Source organism: Neltuma alba, unplaced genomic scaffold (assembly GCF_004799145.2).
Source record: "Neltuma alba isolate B1F8T4 unplaced genomic scaffold, ASM479914v2 tig00011136_pilon, whole genome shotgun sequence".
NCBI lineage: Eukaryota > Viridiplantae > Streptophyta > Magnoliopsida > Fabales > Fabaceae > Neltuma > Neltuma alba.
The window spans coordinates 103369-118402 of record NW_021635872.1 but is presented as its reverse complement, the minus strand read 5'-3'; the positions used below and the strand labels follow the sequence as shown (position 1 = coordinate 118402).

At 39.2% G+C, this 15034-nt stretch overlaps 2 protein-coding genes across 2 annotated transcripts; one reads left to right on the top strand and one right to left on the bottom strand.

Annotated features, from left to right (window-relative positions):
* The first annotated feature begins 711 nt into the window (after nt 1–711).
* LOC114761821 (uncharacterized) lies at nt 712–2868 on the top strand. Its single transcript, XM_028951259.1, has 2 exons — nt 712–1516; nt 2031–2868. Exons 1-2 carry the CDS (start codon nt 1221–1223, stop codon nt 2542–2544), a joined length of 810 nt encoding a protein of 269 aa, XP_028807092.1. The 5' UTR covers nt 712–1220; the 3' UTR covers nt 2545–2868.
* Nucleotides 2869–5907: 3039 nt separating this feature from the next.
* LOC114761806 (LRR receptor-like serine/threonine-protein kinase ERECTA) lies at nt 5908–14270 on the bottom strand. The gene is given in 29 exon segments (XM_028951240.1): nt 5908–6509; nt 6584–6954; nt 7044–7391; nt 7737–7865; nt 8224–8297; nt 8399–8423; nt 8426–8469; nt 8580–8648; nt 8956–9004; nt 9007–9026; nt 9102–9173; nt 9257–9328; nt 9409–9480; nt 9731–9802; nt 9885–9956; nt 10041–10112; nt 10502–10573; nt 10660–10731; nt 10852–10923; nt 11024–11092; nt 11173–11244; nt 11364–11435; nt 11600–11671; nt 11769–11840; nt 11930–12001; nt 12488–12559; nt 12660–12731; nt 12829–12967; nt 13572–14270. Coding segments are annotated over 29 exon segments (2946 nt in total). The 5' UTR covers nt 13648–14270; the 3' UTR covers nt 5908–6128.
* Between the last annotated feature and the right edge of the window lie 764 nt (nt 14271–15034).

Genomic DNA, 15034 nt, shown 5'->3' with positions numbered 1-15034 from the left:
TCCAACATTATCTGGAGCACTGTTTGATACCTGGCGCGGTCATTATTATATTGTTTGATCTTCAGATGGCACAGTTGCGACGAAAGGCCAACGTCGGGACTCCCCTGGGCTTGAAATCGAAATATTAAAATCTGATTAGTGTTGGGGAGTGAGATGATAATTGGGGGGAGGGGGTCGAGTAATAATGTGAATAAATTAATGAGTTGAAGGATACATATTCCTAACGTGATGGGCATAACAAGTATTGGGTTTAAACAAAGTAGCCATGTTACCTGGTGGGGGAATTGGACACCAAACTCCATGAAGATATCGAAACTGATTGATTTATTTGGGGAAAGGATTAGCAGGCAGTTAGCACAGAGCAGAACAGAAGGTGAGGGCTGAAGACTCCGCACCACGTGATGGATAAGACTTGCATTGCCTTCTCCTCAGACTGCTCCTCCCACGTGGCCCTATCACCTCTTGGCCCCGCCTCTACCTCCTTTAGATTTCTTATTTATTTAAAATTAAATTAATTTTATATTAATAATTAGAAGTAGTATGATATAATTTCTTGAAAGAGACAAAGTTTACCAGCTCTGTTACAGAATTTAATATTTTTACTCCGCACACACCAAAAATAAATAGTATGTATAAGGGAAATGAATTGTATGAACGAAATAGAAGAACGTATGTTGGTGTCCCCCACTCTCTTCCGTACACAGCCCTCACCACCTGATCCTTTCTCTCCCCATTCCCTCATTTTGCCATTCTTCCTTCCGCCCCCACACTTTATCATTCTGTCTTTGACACCTGGCATTTCACCTCCCTCCTCCTGCTTCCGGATAAGCATTAACCACTTCCCTCTCTCCCCTTCTTCCTTACTTCATCTCTTCCCTCCCTCCTCCCATTTTCCCCTTCATTTTCCGCCATTGATCTTTTCGTATGTCGCTTTCATTACTCTCTACATAATTTATAAATAAAACCACCCTGTCTCTCTTATCCCCTCCGCCTTTTTCCTGCTGCTTTGCTCACTCTCTCTCTCTCCTCCTCTCCTCCTACTCCGCTTTTCAGTACTCTTCTTATTTTTACACTTCCCCCCCATCTCATCCGTGGCGGCTTTTCCTGCTCGGCAGATTTTCTCCACCCATTCCCTCTGCTTACTTTCTTCTATTTCCCTTCTTGCATGTGGCCATTCTTGTCGAGGGGGTCAATACTCTGTTTACGTTGAACTTGTCGATATGAGGGTTGAATCTTCTCGGTTGACGCGCGCCGTGACATGCGCGTCCGCCTTCTTCGATTCCTCCGAAGACCGAAAGCCGAACGCTAGAAGCGGTGGAGATCGCCCTCTTCCGGCGGAGGATGCTGATGATAAATGTAGTCCGTCGTCTTCTTCAACGTCCTCCATCGGCAGGAACAGCGATCTGTCCTCGGAGAGGTCAATGGGGGGCGAGGATCACGGCGAAAATGAGGCCCAGAGTCTGTACAATGGTACTTTGGACATGATGCAGTCTTTAGAAGAAGTTTTGCCCGTCAGGTACTGCTAGTTTTTCGTGCATAAGAATTTTCTTTTTGAAGAAACGGATGATGACATTATGCTCGACAACAACTTCATGTGCTTAGTGGACTGGAGAGCGACTAGACATTGTTGTGATTCTTTTTTTTTTTTGGAGGGGGGGTAAGTAAATTTGATCATGTTTGTCGTCTTCTATAGGGGGATCTTTATGAGAAGTCAATCCAGGGGGAACAAGAATGATGGTAAAGTCTCTGTACGAGGCACATAAATATGCGTAATGCTGGCCATCTATGTTGAAATGATGCATTCCTGTAGTGCACTTACCCAAGTAGGATGGCGAATCTGCTCATAAATTTGTTATTTTTTCGCCCCCCGTTTTCCCATCCTGCCTCATCGTCGAATCCCTGTTCTTCAGTGGTTCTGTGTCTTTGAGAATTAAATCTGTTGTAGTAAAACGATCGTGTGATTTGAGCTCAGCATCTTCTTCATATTCTAATTTGCTGCTAATCCTATGGGTGAAATAATCCCTATGCAGTAGAGGAATCTCAAAGTTCTATGACGGCAAATCCAAGTCCTTCACGAACCTGGCAGATGCTTCCTCTTCACCGTCCGTAAAAGACTTGGTAAAACCAGACAATGCCTACAACAGGAAACGGAGAAACTTGATGGCCTTCAATCATATCTGGAACAAGAATCGAAGCTTCACTTTAAAAAGCAACAATGGTGGAATTTCAAAGAAACCGATATTGAGCTCTAGTCGAAGCGCACTGGCCGTAGCAGTTGCCATGAACAGCTCTGATAGCAGCAGCAGTATCACGAGTGAGGACTCAAATTCCATGTCACCTCCTCCATTGCTTCCACCATTACATCGTCGAGTCAGTGCGTCTTCTATTACCAGTGGTGGCCCATCCTCTACATTTGCCCACAGTTTCTCTGCTTGGCGATCCTTCTCCTTGGCTGATCTGCAGCACTGTGCCACTACTGCAACTATGAAGATGCCGGGCTCCTCTTCCCTTAGAAGTGAAACAGCTCTTAGTAAACTAACTTGACAAGCCAGACTGTTGTTGTACGGATGAGCATACACGTAGCCTCTAGGGCAAGTTGTTTGTGGTTCTAGGCAAGGTTGTGGAGGAATTTTAGAGATCTCTTTTCATCTGATCTGTTTGATCTAGAGTACGAATTAACCAAGCCGGCGGATCGCCCACTAAGCGCTAACCCATTCCTCTGCGCTATAATTAAGTATTGTAATCCTATTTATAAGTTTTTGCAAATTAAGTGTTTCGCTGTTTATTAGAGCATGGAAATGGAATGCCTTGAGATTTGTAACCAAGGACCATTTTCAGCGAATGAAATGTTTCCATTTATGAGCCAAATCATAACATAAAAATCCTAATAGCGAGTATTCTGCATAATATACCAAACCGGTGTCCAGCCTATGTATTATTAATTAATCTGTCTTCAAGGCGAAGGCTGAACTAATAATATAAGTAATTAAAGGAGAGATTACAGATTGAATGAAGAGAGTCTGTCGGCTCTGACAGGGATTTACCATTTGCTGCAGCCAAGGGAAGGTTGAGCGGCTCGTCTTCATGGGGGATTGTTCAGAAAGTACAGACTTCTGATTCGTTACTGTCTTCCTATTTGGGGATAGACAGGAACAGACGAACAGGATATCCCAATAGCGTTGCCTGCCCATGGTGAATCAGACAATGAGATATTGCTTGAAGAAGTGAACAAAAGGCGAAATAAGGCGTAATAGGACAATCTCGACAGGGCTCAAGGACCAAACGTGCTTCCCACCACTGTGAAACGGGAAAGAGGGCTATCAGTATCAAGTACTGAACTTCTTTCGGCCTGGGCCTATTGAGTGTTAATTATTCCTCCATTCACGCAACATCACTCGATTCCCACCCCCACCCCCAATTGTTGTTTAGGTTCTCTGGTAGTTCCTTGCATATATTCAAGTTTTTGTGACTAACGATTAATCTTTGGAAGAGAATATTTACAGTTGTGCTCGATTTTTATGGAGAAAAAGTTTCCACTTAAATTTTGTATCTACAATTCTACTATTGAAGAATCATATGCTGGTCAAAAAAAAAAATTGAAGGATCATATCATAAACTTGTCATGTTTAATTAGAAACAACTAACAAGGATATAAAAAGCTTTGTAAAGGTCATATCCACCAATGAAACCAGCAATAAGTTACTTTTTTTGTTTAATGAAATAGAAGAAGAAACTATCAAGTTTTCTTGGACAGGATAACAATCCTTCAGAGCCCAAAGCCCAATTCAGTAAGGCCCAATTTCTTACTTGCGGGAGATTTATTTGATGCCTTTTAGAAGTCCCGGAAAAGAAAAAAAGGACTACCAAAGTGAAATTCGTTTTCTTTCCCTAATCCATTGAACAGTGTGATTTTGGCAACCAAGTGATATTAAAACTTGCCTGGATCAACGGGGCTTAGTCTAGTGAAAGAAGTTAGTTCCTCACAACATGATAAACCACGGATCAAATTCCTATTGAGAGAGATACCTACATTTAGTACCACTGCCTCGAATAAGATTGCCGAGGATACCTATACTTTAGGCCAAAAAAAAATTTTGCCTGGCTAATTTGTTGCTGTAAATGAAAAGAATGCGATGAAGATGTAAAAAGAGTAAATGATTTATTTAGATAATTTGCACACCGAAGATATGAATATCGCAGCCTAGCTATAGAACGTGCCAAGTTCTTACTCACTCAACAATTGCTTTAATTTATTATTTGTATTTGCTCTTAGAATCTTTTGTCTTGTGTATTTACAAATTTTCAACTCCTTTCTATAACACATGTATGACTGATCAAGTTCAAGAGGTTAAGTTAACTTATATTATGGGGGGAAATTATTCTAATATTCTCTTCTTTCGCAAACATAATTCTAATATCCTCTCTTAATAATCCCACTTATTTCCTCCTATTGAAGTCCATAATATTGGATTTTGTTGTGAAATTTAACTCATTTATCATGAAATAATTCTCTTAAGATCAAATAGAAATCACCAAATAATTATACCTCAGACTGAGAGTTAGAATAAGGATTATTTCGACAACTTTTTATAAATTAAGAACTAAGCAAAGACAGAAAAGGGCAAAATTTAATACGTATAAAACATGGCTTCCCTCAGTCACCTGAAAAGGGAAAGAAAGAAAGCTTCCCTTCCCTCAATATTCTCTAAAGAAGACACATCATGAATCTTGATGGCATTTAAAAAAGGGGAAAATAAAGGGCAGCGAATCTTATTCAAGCGATAATTCGGACTCCAAAGTGAGATGGCTGCTAAATGAGTAGCATCCCATGTCTGCTTTACTTCCTCTATGATGCGCTTCTTCTTCTTCTTTTTTTTCCCTAGAGTATCCTTTCACTTGAACGGTAAAAGACTAATCTTCTCGGTATTGTTAAGCGCTTGAACGAGAACGTCTCCCAACAATCTTTGTTCCATACACATTGCTCTAAAAATCAAACTCAAAACATGATATTTAAAATGTCCCAAGTTCTTTTTACTTAGACTAACAGGCATTATGATGCACTTCTGAACTTTCTGAAATTTGCTTACTACGTGTCCATCTATCGAGCTCCACTGTTTAGCTCAGGCCCAAGCCAAAAAGGGCAAAAAATTAAAAAAAAACTGGTCCCAATAATTAACGGAATCTGTCACGCCCGTTTATATCCGGATCGTTCCGTCGTCTTCTTCTTCAAACCCAAACTCCATTTTTTCCGTGGGTAAAACCGTTCAGTGTTGTTTTAGAAACGCACAGCTTTTTCAAACTATTCAGAAGTCGATGGCCATGGGTGACGACGCAAGTTCCCGGAGAAAAAATAAAAAGAAACGTAGGAAAAAATATACCAAGGACAAAGCATGTCGCAGAGAGAGTCCTCGAAAGCTTAGAAGGCAGTGACAAACTGACAATTGGGAACTTCAACCCTAAAAATAACCAAGTGTATTTATACAGAAATTTCTGGACACCTACAGATATTTCATAAAAGAACAGAATTAAGATTCCATACTAGACATTCAAAGCGGTTAAATTTGACATTTCAATAGCAAGACCCGGAGATTAATGGCCCACTTTAAATTCAGTACAGTAGGAGTGCAGTGACCCTTAATTTCATGATCAATCTTTATGGTACTTTCGCAGCGAAAGGCTTTCATCAAGCACTAAAAGCAGCAATGGTTAATACACTGGCGAATACTGCCACCATCCAGCTAAGAATCGCTCCATCATTGATGTTCACACATCACGCACTGCTTCTTGCCTACTGCTATCAGACCCCCTCGTTACCCCACCACCTACCCCACCGCCCTGTCCTCACCTCCGTGACAGTGGACCCATTTGCACACAGACATGTCAAATTTAATAACACAACACCAGCAATTATCAAAATACAACGAAATATATTGGGGTTAACGCGTCTTTCACATCCTACTGAGGTCTTCATACATGCTTCCTCTGTTCATACCTAGTTAATAACTGACACTGGAATTCCTATATTTACATTTTCATTTACTTGTCCCCACCATTTGTTTCTGTTTCCTTTTTCTTCTGCTATAGTACTCTCATGGTTTATATGGCCTTTTTGGGATCCTCATCTAACCTCATTCACTGTTCTGAGAAATTACCTCCCCAAATTTGAGGAAGAGCTGGGCATCAGAGGTGCTCATGGACGGGCAGTTCACCAAGTGTGGAGCCTTCAGATTTGCATACTCATCCATATAGCAAGATGGCACCTTCGCAGATGGAAGCAGAGCAGAGGCTGCAGGAGGTGGGGCTGCTTGTTTCGGTGGGGAGGTGGGTGGTACAAGGCTTCCCAGCACGCGCGTCACCTCGTGCATTGTCGGCCTATCAACCGGCTGTCTCTTTGTGCACAAAAGGGCTAGCTGAAATACCTTCTTTACTGCTCCCAGGTCCTTACATGAGGCAGTAATATCAGGAGCAACCGTCTCCATCACAGCATTGTTTGCCGTCTTTGACAAAATCTGGACACAACGATATCCAGTTGGTCAAAACAGACATGAAAGATTAGTAAATGTTAAAATAGCAGAGCACTAACCAGGTGATGGAGATTGGATTCATTGTCCACAGCTTTCCTGCCAGTAAGCAACTCAAGCAAAACAATGCCAAAACTATAAACATCAGACTTCTCAGTGAGACGTGAAGTTCGAGCATATTCAGGGTCTATATAACCGATTGTGCCCATTATGTAAGTCGAAGTGTAGGACTTGGAGGGGCATAGACTTTTAGCAATGCCAAAGTCAGTGAGATGGGCCTCGAAGTCCTTGTCCAACAGAATATTAGATGATTTCACATCCCTGTGAATGATCCGGGGGCAACAATCATGGTGTAGATAAGCAAGTCCTTGCGCTGCTCCTAGTGCTATTTTCAAACGAAGGTCCCAGTCAAGCTTTTTCTTTTTAGAAGCTCCTGGGAAGACAGCACACAAGAAAGTCTTTACTTGCCCACCAAATTTTGCAGTTGCCTTGATAATTGAAAAGGAAAGGGATTTAACTTACCATGGAGAAGGTCCCATAGACTGCCATTTTCCATGTAGTCATAGAAGAGAAGGTTCCCATAAGGGGACAAGGAGTAGCCTTGGAGACTAACCAGGTTTCGGTGCTTGATGCTACCAACCGTCCCAAGTTCTGTCTCAAATTCTTTCAAGCTTTGGGGATAGTGAGTATAGAGCCTCTTGATAGCCACTGGCTTGCAGTTCTTAAGGACGCATTTATATACTGTGCTTGATGCACCGTATCCAATGATGTACTTCTCACTCAGATTTTCAGTCATCCTCATAATATCCTCATAAACGTGAAGGGCCATATTCATATGAAGAATCACTAGCTTTGGTGGCGAATAATTAACTGCCATTTTCCAGGCACAAGTTTAACCCTCGTTGGCGTCATTTTCAATAGACAGGATAATAATATTAATTTTAAACACTAATGAACTGGACAAAATCATATGACGACATAAATAGCCATAGTGTAAAATCCATTCTTTTCCTCCACCGTCGGCTTAAAACTAAGAAAAGACCTTCACAATGAACATCTATTTAATTTGAACTGACCAACCCCCTTTTACCACCTAAACTCGTACTGTGGACTGTAAAAGAATTTTAAAAGCAGTGATGGGTTTGGTTATATGATGAAAACAATCCAGACATTTAAGGTAACTTCATAGCACTCAATATATAAAGATAAAAATACCTGGCTTGTCAAGTGATCCATCTGGAAATGGGGATGGATTGTATGGCCGACATGCTGCTAGTAATATCATAAGAAGAATCACAAGGGCACCAAGAGCAATTCCTAGGATGGCTGCCTTAGATAACGTAACTGCATGGACAATAGCATATAGCAGTTCAATTTGCATCTTGTCACAGAAAACCCTTAGTCCAACTTCATAAAAAAGAATGCCTGGGAAGATGTTATCTTGAACCAAGCTATACATTCAGATGTCAACAAAAGGAACCCATAAAATTGAATGGCTGAAGATGGCATGAATGATTTATTTGCACAACATCCGAAAGACACTAATCTGACTTCAAATGTTTTGCCAAGCATCGTAATTGATAAGAAGGCATAAGTTTCGGGAAAAGGTGGAGAAATTCTGAGCTATCACTATACCAAAAACGAAGGAAGGATCGTGAGAGCAGGAAATAAAAAAGAAAATTGCTGACCCAGAAGTCTTTACCTCTCTCCGTGGGATGAGATCTATGACAAGATGAAGTCATCCAATAGCCACAGAGACCAGAGTTTCCAATGAAACTGGAAAGAAATTCACAAGAATACGTTGAAGACACCATCTAAACTAAATTATTCAAAAAACAAAAATAAAAGAGACATTTTAACTTTAGATGACCCTAAACCTGTCTGGAGAAAACCTGGAGAATTATTGCTTGTGGGAATTACACCAACTAGGTTGTTATAGGACACATTGCTACATAAGTAAAAATTAATATGAACTTGTTAGGAAAACTGGCATGGCCTTACCGTAGCAAAGTTAGGCTAAATTTTTCAACATACAGAAAAAGGTGAGGTCGAACTTACAGTAAAGAAAGGCTAAGGCAATTTATAAGAGAAGTCACATCCCCGGATAGATTGTTGTTTTCCAGCCTCCTACATGTTTTATACCATGAGATGCAAAAAAAAAAAAAAATTCTAGTTGAATTACCAAAGCAAAAGATATCCCTCTAAAATTAGACTGTCGTGTTTTAATTAAGTACAATCCCTTGGAACCCAAAAAAATGTTGACGATTCACTTATTTTCAACACATGACTAGTCATCTTTTAGAGTAAAAGCCAAATGAAGGCAGTAAATCCACTAGCATAAGATTTGCTTAAGGCAAAAAAGCACTGCCAAATTGCTTTAACAAAAATATATAATTTACAGCACAAAATGGATAAGAATAAACTAGAAGCTCACAGGGATATCATGTTCTGCAGCTGACTAAGTTCTTCAGGAATCAAGCCAAGAGCTGGTTATTTGAAAGATCTCTGGAATACAGAAGGATGAGAGACAGAAAAAACCTAAAGGACTTTAATATACTTCAGAAATATAAATGAACTTACATATCCATAACACTTCTTAAATTACCAAACTCTGCCGGAATAAACCCAGTTAGGTGATTTCTGCTCAGATTCCTAAAAATGAATAATACCTATGAATGAGAACTGAGACAACAACACAGCTGTCAAGAAATAGAAGAACTAGTAGTACAACTCACAGCTTCAGAAGATGTTCCAAATCACCAAGGGAAGAAGGAATGGAGCCACTTATATTATTATTTGAAATATCCCTGGTAGGGAAATATCTATTAGTATGAGCCATGAGGTCAGAGAGAGAAAGTAAAATGTATATTAGATCATTTGTACTTACAATGTATCCAAATTACCAATCCTTGACAGCTCAATTGGAATGGGGCCTCGGAGCTTATTGGAGGAGAGATTCCTAAAGAATGTCATCATGAAGCCAAAGAGGACATCAAATAAAAGAGAAAATCATTGATGGAATTAGATGTGAATGCATATGTTACATAATGTGCTAATAAGAAAGATTGATTAGTTCATGAGTTCAAAGATTTGCAGTGTAGGCATCAATTGGTGATCTAACTGCAGTTTTGTGGGGGTTCTGTTCATCCTTCAGTTAAGTAGATTATAGAAATGTTCAACAAGTTTCCAAGAACATCAGAGAAACTTACAGATACGTCATACTCTCCAAGCTCTGAAAAGTTTGTGGGATTGTTCCATTTAACTTGTTTCCATGCACATTGCTAATGAAAAACAATAGGTAAGTCCATAATCTTAATTTATATAAACAAATCCTATTAACAATTAATAGTATTAGGTTCTTACAGGCTGTTGAGGTTTTCGCATGAGCTAATATTATCAGGAATTGGCCCCTCAAGGTTGTTGTTAGCGACATTTCTATGACAATGATAAATAAACGGTTAGGCTACTAAAAAATCAACAAAAAAGTGACACTTTAAAGTAACAGCACTTAAGACTTACAAATCAAAAAGATCAGTAAGCTTTCCAAGCTCAGGTGGGATATGTCCACTCAAATGGTTATCATTCAATTCCCTGCAATGAAAGGTTAATCATAAGTGACCTCCTCTAGACCTTGTTTCTATCCAATTGAGGGATGGCTCAATGTACGAAAAATCCGCAGAAATGACACGAGGAGATGTACTATTTTTGAAGCCAGATGTTAGAATTTAGAAGTGAATCATAGTTGTGAGATGACAATTTAGTTATTTAACAATACAAGATGGAGGGTACCAAAAAAATGCAATGAATTAAGGAGTCTTGTTTAATTCAAGAATAAGCTCAATTAATGTCAAGAAGGCAACTCATGAATGTTAGCGCAAGATCTCAAATCCAAACTGAGATATTAAGTAACTATTGCCAAACTATTTGATAAGTCTAAAAAACATAAGATGTTTATGATCAACTAAATAATGTGTCCTTACAAATAGTGAAGCTTTGTCATGTTTCCGAGCTCTGGGGGAATGGGGCCAGACAGTTTATTCCCATGCAAATACCTGCAAACATTTCAGAAATTAGATACAAATTTATAGATCGAATCTAATTACTGTAAGCAATTGACAAACTATTAATGCATACTTACAATTTTTCAGTGTATGTCAAATTTCCCAAGATAGGAGGGATTGGTCCACTTAGCTTGTTACAACTCAAATCTCTGGTATTGAATTGAAATTTATGAAAGAATAGTAGCATTAGTAAAGGTATGAGAAAACACCAATTTAGAGCCTCTTAAGTTTGCTTTAACACTGTAGAGCTATTCATTATCCGTGCTTACAAGACAGCAAGTGCTTGCATCAGTCCAATCACCGATGGAATAGGTCCAGAGAGTTTATTGCCTTGCAGTGACCTATCAAATTCAAACAAGACTAAGCAATTCCTAAACATAGCAAGTAGAATAGAACATAAACATTCCGAATGAAAATAACCAAGAATCAACCAACACGTACAATGTTGCTACTTGAAGAAACCCAATATTGAACGGTATCTTTCCAGTCAGCTGGTTGTAGGATAAATCCCTGATATCAATGTGTTAAGATAAGTAAAAGAAAAATAAAGGCTCGGAACACATTGTTATTCAGTTGGATAATATACATACAAGACCTGGAAGGCAGTACAGTTGCCTATACTTTCAGGAATGCCGCCAGTCAAGCTATTGTTCCTCACATCACTAAAAAATGGGAGGTGGAAAATAAGATTCCATTGAGAATTGCAAACTTTTCTCTTTTTGCTCCTTTTTTTTTTTTGGGGCGGGGGGTGTTGGAGGGAAAGAGTGGTTGTATTACTTACAAATACCATAGTCCAGTTAATTGGCACATGTCAGGAGAGAGTGAACCCCCTAAATTGTTCCCTCGCAAGCCACTATATTGAGAAAAGGGACAGAAATACAGATTGATGGTAAGATCTTGTCACTATGACTAGGACACACTTAAATATTAGATAAAATATAAGAAGTTGTAAAAGTGTGGAAGAAAAGAGCATTTAAATTTATTGCATATCAGTTATGGGCTAAAGATTATACTCACAGATATTGCAAGACTTCGTTCCAGTATATAAGCCTTGGTATTTCACCGCTAAGATTATTTTGAGCCAGGTCCCTAGCACCAATTTTTCAGAATTCAAGAATGTTATTTAAAACCAAAGAATTAGACCTTTAGAGTTTTAGGATAATATGAAAACGGAAAAATGACTTACAGAATCTTCAAGTTGGGAATCTGAGACAATGTAGAAGGAATTGGTCCTATTAACTGGTTGTTTTTCAAAATTCTGAAATAACAGAAAAACAACCATTCAGTCGTTACTTCATGAGAGGACCAGCAATCAGAATATTCAATATAAAAGGCAAAGTAACGTACAGATTTTCCAGTTGTTTCAACTTTGAAATTGAAAATGGTATGTCTCCCCGTATATCATTAAATGACAAGTCCCTGAAAAATGAAAGGCATAGTAATATCGCATTCCCAGTAAGACAACCGTCAGTAGATGACAATAAATCCAACTACACATAAGAATTAGACCTTTAGAGTTTTAGGATAATATAAAACGGAAAAATGACTTACAGAATCTTCAAGTTGGGAATCTGAGACAATGTAGAAGGAATTGGTCCTATAACTGGTTTTGTTTTTCAAAATTCTGAAATAACAGAAAAACAACCATTCAGTCGTTACTTCATGAGAGGACCAGCAATCAGAATATTCAATATAAAAGGCAAAGTAACGTACAGATTTTCCGTTGTTTTCAAACTTTGAAATTGAAAATGGTATGTCTCCCCGTATATCATTAAATGACAAGTCCCTGAAAAATGAAAGGCATAGTATAATATCGCATTCCCAGTAAGACAACCGTCAGTAGATGACAATAAATCCAACTACACATTGAATTCAACTTTAAGGGCCTCGACGAGTAAAACTTACAAGCTCTTCAAAGAGGAACAGTCACCAATCTCATCGGGTATCTGGCCAGATAGTCGGTTCCCCCTCAGGTCGCTGTCAAACAAGACATTAAAATCAAAGTTTGTTAGATACAATTTGATAACCACAGCAATTGAAGAATGAAAATAAAGTCTCAAGGAACGATAGTAGATACATAGAGACCAAGTCCTTAAGGCCCCCTATTGCAGGTGAGATTTCACCGTCCAGATTGAAACTTGAGAGGTTTCTGTAATGTGCAAGAGAAACAGAAAAATCTAAATCAGTCTCTTCCGTTCCTATTGACCACGAACAAATTCGTCCACATTTGCAGTCTCATTACTTACAGTGCAACCACATTAAAGGTGACATTATCGCATGTGATCCCCCTCCAGACACAATAATCGGAAGAAGAAGAGTCTGTCCAGTCACATAGAACATTATCCACATCCCTGAACGACTTCTTTATCTCCAATAATGTTGCTCCTTAAATGAAAAAAGTTCACATGTTAAGCTTGATAACAAGGGACCACAATGTTTCTTTTTTCTAAATCTAAATTCCTGACTCCCTGGTGTAAATTCAGCAACTAATCTTTCCTTGACCTTAGCACCCAATTGATCAATGCTAGCTCAATCAATTCAAGCAGAACATTATGACTAAATATGCGAAAAGGCAAGCAGCGAGAAGAACCCCGCATTTTGACGAAATCGGAAAAATTTTTGAAAACTAAGTAAAATCAGCTTTCGCGGGAAGAAGTACTGACTTATAAAAGTAGACCACCAGAAAATAGAGGAACTGCCCTGTTTGGGCAACGAGAAAGCGATTCGGAGACCGAAAAAATTATCTTTACGTTTTTCTCGAGTTTTCCGACTTCCCCAGAAGAAAGAAGAGAGGGAAAAAAAAATGCAAGAGTTTGGCTTGTCAATCATGAGCCTTCGCCTGTCTCAATATTCGTCGGCGCTATAACATCTGAAAACTACGCTTGGGACATTGTTGCTTACTCCCCACCCACCAAATATCCCTCAAAAAACAGAGCGAAGAGTAGCATAGTCCGTGGTATTGAAACCTGGCCGAACATGGACGACTTACCATCGTCTGAATCCACCGAGTTGAAGTTCAAACAAATGAAAAGAGCCAGAAGAACAAGTACCAAACGAAATGCCATAACTGCTCTCTCCGGAGGCTTGTCTTCAGCCAAGCAGACACATTAAAGCCCTCCTTAAACACCACAGAACCCAATGAAGCTATTAAAAAGGAACCAAAAAGCACTGGTCTTGACGAACCGTCTCTCGCCGTACAGTCAAGAAGAACAGACTCTGGACTATATAAGATTATAATTCAGCAGAACTTGGCACCGCTCAAATACTAGAACTGGAAGGAGATAAAAGGCAGATTGAGCTGGGCTTGGAGGATTCCCCTGTGTATTCCACATTTCTTTTTTCTTTTTTTGTGATTAGGTACTTGGGAGTTGGGCTTTTATTTCTGGTTTGACGGAAGTCGCAGTATAACAAGCTGAGCTTTCCTTCTTGTTCTCACATCGGTCTGGCCCACTCGCCTCGAACACAAGTGTAGAGGAGTGTGAGCAGATAGAGAAAGAGGCTGCGAAAATTATTTCATTTCACGCATAAGTTAAATTATCAGCCAGCATTTCTGCCAGCAAACCTGCAACACTACTGCAGCTCTCGTCTCCTTCTCTCTCTTACCCTCAGCTTTCTACTTTTTTTTTTTTTTTTGCAATGCCTCTATCTATCTCTCTCCTACCGATACTATGCCATTGTAAATAAGGGGTCGCTTTCTCTCTGCGTCTCTGGCTTCGCTGGTGAAAGTCTGCAGAGAAAAAGGGTAATAATGTGAGGCATCCATTTAGCTGACAATGACGCGCCCTTCCTCCTTCGCTCTAAACTTGATCTCTAGACATTGAGCTATTGTTATTTTTTATTACTTTTCTTTCCTCTCTTTAATATTGGTTACTGTTATGGCGTCCCCAGTCTGCCCTCTCATCATTCCATTCATTTATCGCTTTCTAGTTTTGCTCTCTCCTTTTCCAGTTATAGATAGATGCTCTGTGATAGGGGAGTTGCTCGGTGATTTTCACCCATTACAAATTAGGAATCAGATTAATCAATGCATGCTTCAATCCTGACCTGAATCATCAATCTCCCAATGCTTGCTAAGTAAAAATAGTAACACCTTTTTAATGAATTGGATTGATCGATTACTTGTGAAAATATCAATCAATTGCTAGTTAGAAATATCAATTTTCCTCACAGTATTAGAAGAGTTGGAAGTGATGTTTGGGAGTGAGACAGAAGATGTGCATGAAGGTAGGGGCCCAGGAGGGGCGTCTCAGGTATTGTCACTTAGATAAAATTACATAAAGACCCAAAGTGTTGCATTCACAATAAAATCAAATAAATTTTTCTTTATTTAATGGGTAAACATGCTGGGTGAGTTTGAAGAGATTTGAGACAATTTAAAATAGGTAAAATGTAATTTTGAGAAAGAGTTGGGTCTAAGATGTAATAATGGGCGTGGGATTTAAATTTACCATC